The sequence below is a fragment of the Oryzias latipes genome, chromosome 12 (genome assembly GCF_002234675.1).
Source record: "Oryzias latipes chromosome 12, ASM223467v1".
Lineage (NCBI taxonomy): Eukaryota > Metazoa > Chordata > Actinopteri > Beloniformes > Adrianichthyidae > Oryzias > Oryzias latipes.
The window spans coordinates 10,178,754-10,184,753 of record NC_019870.2 but is presented as its reverse complement, the minus strand read 5'-3'; the positions used below and the strand labels follow the sequence as shown (position 1 = coordinate 10,184,753).

Below are 6,000 nucleotides of genomic sequence, written 5' to 3'. Positions count from 1 at the left end.
AATAAATACATTTGTTTCAAAAATGAAACCAAGATAAAACCCCATGTTTGTCTTACTTTTTCCCTTTGATCACAATGATTATGATAGTCTTAATAACATCTACATCATCAGCAGCTGTTATGGTAAAAAAAATATATTTGGAGGGTGAATGCACAAAAGAAAAAAAAGGGGGAATAGGTTTTAAAAATGTAAAGGAAGCAGAATCTACTTCAGACCCCTTTGGAGCGAAGAGCACAGGCAGCAGCCAGTTGCAGTAATTGAATACACTTGAGTAATTGGTCATCAGCTGTAGGAAAGACATCAGTAATGATCGTACAGTATCAATCGATGCCTTCCATCAGCTTATAGTGCCATTGCCAAATGAATCTAGTCCATTATTATACTAAAAGTGTTAAATGCTGAAGGTTTTACTTTCCGGTTCACTCAAGGGAGCTGTTTTTTAGTCTCTTTGGGTCTTGGAGGGCATGTAAAATGTTAACATTTAAATAAAAATAGAAGGCAAATAGAATACAAAAAGTGCCACGTTGTACAATTGCATCAACAAACAATGAGAAGTCTAGGTGTCAATATGAAGCAAAGCTCAGCTTCAATGAACTAAGACAGCACAAAAGGCGGAATCCTACAAAAACAGTTTTGTCCACAAGTTAGCAGATCTGTGCAGGCTGTTTCTGACTTTAAGGTTTGTTTTTACCTTTTTTTGTTATCTTTTTTAAACCAAGATGCCTGATCAAACCAATGATGTGAATTAAATGTTATTTGAATGCCAAGCACGAAGAGGCTCATTCTTGATTAACCAAAAATGCAGGAATTTTATTAGTATTCACAACTCAGAGTCCTGCAGGTTAACTTTGGTGCACCAACACCTTTAAAAATGTGTGATTTTATTTTATTGTTTTTACGATTATTAGCAGAAAGTTGCATCACAACCATTCTGCAATCTGTTCTCTGTGCTCATTTCGTGTGGAAAGGAAATAAATCTTCATGCAAAACAGGAAGGAGACTCAAAAAATGATAATAAAAGTAATGAATAATGACAATAGATGCCTCTGCTGTAATCATGTGTGAAATTATTGACTTGAGGACTGAGGAGGGGGAAGAGGGTTTCTGAAGCCATGTTCATATTATGTAAATAGGGTGCAGGACCATATGTCAGTTGAACCGCAGTGCCATCCGAAAGGAGACGAGGCAGAGACTTTGCGCGGCAGACGCCGGGGCCGTCGGTAGATGGCGGTAACCCAAGAAACCTGATCCACCGGGCTCCCGTGCACTCCGTCTCAGTTTGCAGCACTGGCATTGAAGGCAGAGGAGCCGAACAGTTTTGAAGGACATCAAAAGAAACGGGAGAGCTCGCGGCTCTCCAGCTTTGCGCGCAGCCGGAGACGGAGCGCTTCACCGGACAGAAAAAAACGGGAGAACTAAGAATGGATGAAAAATCGAATTCACTCTCCAGCAACAAGGAGGAGAAGGCGGATGGAAATAATGTTTTTCAGAGGCAAGACTCGATACAGAAAAATAACACGGGGAGCCAGAACAAGGACCATGGCAACTCAGTGGGCTTCAAAGGGGAGCGGGACGAGGCCATGGTCGGTTTTGATGATCTGGAGGGGGCGTCCCGGCAATCTGGTTTTATGCAAAGGCAATTTGGGGCCATGATGCAGCCCGGAGTCAATAAGTTCTCCTTGCGTATGTTCGGCAGTCAGAAAGCCGTGGAGAAAGAACAAGAGAGGGTCCAGACGGCCGGATACTGGATCATTCATCCATATAGCGATTTTAGGTAAGGGCTGTAAAAGACACCTTCTCACTCCTCCCTCCCTATATACCCCTCCCGTGACTCACTCTATGGTCTGCAAGCTATACTTCCACACAGAACGCGCACAGATCCTGCCCAAAGCGCGCACGCTAATCTGCCTCTTGTCTTTTCTGCTCCGGGCTTCAGGCTGCTCAAATGTGCTCCTCTGCGGCGTTTCTCAGTAGAGCCACCGCACAAGACTCACATGTTGTAGGGCTGGAGGTGTGAAGGTGGAAGTGTCCTTGGAGGGAGGGTGGTGAATGTCATGGTTTTTGCACAAAAACGCTCAGCAGAGCCCCAGCCGCTGCCATATATTTCGCTTGTGTGTCTGCTGTACCTGCGCGCAACGTGACAACGCCGCTGCACCATAACGGTAGTAAACATTTCATTGTAGGCGGTGGTGAGACTACAGGCCTGTGTGCAAAAAAAAAAAAAAAAAAAAAAAAAAAAAAGGAAAGGGAAAAAATGAGGTAAGGAGAAAAATGGCCGTTTTGTGAATTAATTAGTGGACAAAATATATTAAAGGGAAAGGAATGTAACAGAGGGGTTATGTATAAGCTGTTCTGCTGAGAAACGTGATGGAATTTGTAAAGGACAGCAGTGAGGGACATGCCACTTTTCATTTGTTGGCTCTCACTTATTGCAGCATAATTGATTCTCGTGTTATTTTCTTGCCCTGCGTGCAGCTGCACACGCTGGTTGCCACAAATAATCTGCTAAATGGCCCTGATTTGCTGAAGATTATCAGGTGAAAAAGAAGGTGGAAAGAAAGTCAGATCATGCGGGCCCGGTTTATCATAAGCTGCACCCTCAGTTGCGCAATTAAGCTACACATCTGGCCCAGACTTTGCACCAAAAAGTGCTCAGGTTTGATGAGAACTCCTTGGCAGCTTCTGCACCGGAGCTGTCCATGGTCCTGGACTTGAACGCAGCACTTTTTTGGGGGGGTATCACAAAGTTTTAGCTTTCTAAAGTCCTAATTTATGTGCAGAGATATAGACTAATGTGCAATTTTAGCATTCTGCAGACATGATCAACCATAAAGTTCATGGAAAACACTTCTGTTCTTGTATTTTGGCAATTTCCCGTCATTTCCAAACGAAAGTGGACACAGCTGGACAACATATAGTCATATCACTTCCCCGTGTACATACTCGGATGCACGCATGATGGTGGGCAGGGATTAGCACAATGAAAAGTCAATGAGCTTAGTAGACTCTGAAAACAATTATGTAAGAAGATTGACCCCTTCTGAAGATGGGGAGAGGTCGAGACCAGAGCAAGGAGGTGAAATCCAAACCGTTTTACCTTTTTGTGCAGTTTTAAGTTTGTCCTGCTTTTTGACATTTTGCTAGACTAAGGATTTCAGCGAGTCAGGGAATGGCGGGGAATGGCTCCATAATGGGTACACGATCGTGTCTGCTGAAGCAGACTGAACCATTTACTTCAGCCCTATCAGAAAATATTTCTCCAGCTCAGGCTGGCAATGGTCTCCTCAGGCTATCTCCTCATGACATTTTCCAAAAGCTGATTTTTTTCAGATGAAGCCCTTTTCCCACAGACAATGTAAAGAAAGCTCTTTTAAAAATTCCACTGAGATGACTGTAACTGGCTGCAAAACGGGACAATGAAGAATACAGTGTATCTGTACAAGTTTCCTTTCATGCTAGTTGAATGACGATTAATCATATCGAGGTGACCTTCTCGGAAAAAAGCAATAAAAGGGGCATGATTGACACCCCAATTCACACTAGCATCATACTGGTTCATGGGACTGTTTGAAACTTAATATTTGACACCTTCTTTGTACACAGTGCCTGCTGAAATATTGATGATAGGTTAGTAATATTCATTATTCATAGATTTTAGTGAGGCTTCATGCTTGGCCTCATTTACCTCCAGTTAATCCAAAGACAAGCCTTTGTCCTCTCCTTACTTTATTGGAGCTTTTTAAAAAGACTGCTCACCATTACTCACAGTGTGTCTGTATCAAGATTTGCATCCCAATAACGATAATAATTCAGTTATTTAGAGTCAATTTTGGGGAAAAAATATTAAGAATCTGTTCAATTCTTTCTGTGTGAACACTATAAATTTCTGATTTTTTCAAAATGACTCTAAGGGTTAATACTTTTAGTACTAAAATTATTTTTGCAACCAACAAGTTTTTACATAAAAACTCTGTTAAAAAAAAAAGGATAAATATGTGATGTCAAAAAAATATGTATTTTTGTCTGTCCACAAAAAGGGGTACTTCCTGTGACGTCCATTGCTGGAGCTTTCCCATCACACTGCACAGTAGACGGGGTCAGGCGGCACTGAGTGAGATTATGTGGGGTTTCCTCTGTTGCCCAGCAAAGATTGGTACAGCTCTGATTATGATTGATCACTTGTAGAAATGAAGCGCAAAATGGGCCGGCTTGATTCGACTGAAGATTTTTCTCCTCTTGTTATTCTTTGGCCTCAAATTGATTGGTCAGAAATGTCCTTTTGAATGTCCTTTTTAATACAAATATTTATTCTACAACCCCACCTGTATTAATATGGCAGGGGATCAGATATTCTCTTTGCTGTGTCACAGCAGTTTTGGTAGCACTGTTTCAGTCAAATCAATGAGAGCACAGCTTGTTTGGGTGTTCAGTCTGACATTACAAACTGGTATTTGGCTCGTGGAGCGACTAGAAGAGCACACAGCTCATCTGGATGAGCATTCTGTATAAGATTTTGAACAAGTGGAGTCTAAAATTATTGTAAAAAAATAGCCTAAATACATTGACATATGAAGATTTTCATAGAATTTGAGCTTTTATTGTAGATTTTATAAATGGTACCTTAAAGCCTGGAGTATGCACAGTCCAGAACCATTAACTGTCAAGTTTGCCTGTTTCTATTTTCTCTTTAAGAAATATGAGGATGTAGAATGTTTGCATCCTTTTGCATTATGGCTGATAAATTAAACTTTACAGCTAACCACTATTCATAAAAAACAAAACAAATCCTATCAATCCTTCCAGATATGAATCGTTCTCATCTCTCCTATTAAAGTGAATGATTATTCTTCAGCGTGGACTCACGCTAGATGCATTTCAGTTTGGCAGATTCCTTGTGATTAAAAAAGTGCACGGTTCATTAGCTCCCACCCATTGTCACTGCAATATTCATTTTTGGAAATATTGCACTTGAAAGAGGACTAAAACATATTAAAACCAAAAAGGCATGGCCCACTGTCCTCTAGCTTCACAACTTGATGCCTGCTGTTGCTAAAATACCTTCAGTGGGTTTTGTGACTCGCCCAGAAGACCGCTGTTTAGCTGAAGTGAAGACAATTATCGGTGGGTATTTATAAAGCCAAGGCTTAGGCTTAATTTATTCAAACAGATCCATTACTGAGTGGTCACTTTTCCAGCTAGACAGGCAGCTTGCCAACGAGCCAGCAAGTCCATTTCTGCCTTTATCAATGGATGAGCAGCAAAACCCAGCAAAGGCAGGCAGAAATGTAAATATAAGAAAAATATAAATAAAGTTTAGCCTAAATTACAAAAGGGGTTTATACAAATACACATTTTGTGTGTCAGAAGAACTTAAACCCCCTGTTGTAACAGTAAAAGAGACCTTCAGCTCCGATCTGTGTGCTCAGCTGGACAAGTTAAAAAAAAAAAAAAATAGTCAGGCAAAAAGGATGGCGTCAGTGAAGAGTTTTTAGAATGAGATAGGATTCCTGAAAGCATCTATTTTGATTCGTTGTTGCTTGGCCTTTACTGAGGGTCCGAGACGCTCTGTGAAAAGAGCATGGAGCTGATGAATCACTTCTGCCTATGTTCATGGTTTAGAGGACAGAGACTTTGACACACAGCTGTGAAAGATGAGACTCTACGTGGCCTTTTATACTTGCAGTCGTTAAATAGCTTTGTGTCCTTCAGCTGCGGTTAAACTCTGAGTTTTCTTTGATCAATCTAGCATGCATTTTGCACTTCCTCCTTCGCCTGATGGGTGTAGGTGTAGGAGCTGCTGCAGATCTGTCCTGGGACATTTTCTGCCGGTTGTTGCCGGCTGGCGTGTGACGTAATGTCTTTTCTGCATGGTGTCATGCAAACAGAGGGCAATACACAGGAGGCTAAAAGAGCATCTCAGGTGATAGATTGACTCTAGATATTTTTTTATTGTATGTAGCCTTAAAGACCTACTCAGATAAAACATGTGTTTTTGGTGTT

At 41.2% G+C, this 6,000-nt stretch overlaps 1 protein-coding gene across 1 annotated transcript in view; it reads left to right on the top strand.

The window, feature by feature from the left end:
• The first annotated feature begins 1,421 nt into the window (after positions 1–1,421).
• LOC101168057 (potassium/sodium hyperpolarization-activated cyclic nucleotide-gated channel 1) overlaps positions 1,422–6,000 on the top strand; it is a 72,865-nt gene continuing 68,286 nt past the window's right edge. Inside the window, exon 1 of the mRNA XM_023960750.1 lies at positions 1,422–1,774. Within this exon, the coding sequence (XP_023816518.1) occupies positions 1,422–1,774 (353 nt within the window). The remainder of the gene's footprint in view (positions 1,775–6,000) is intronic.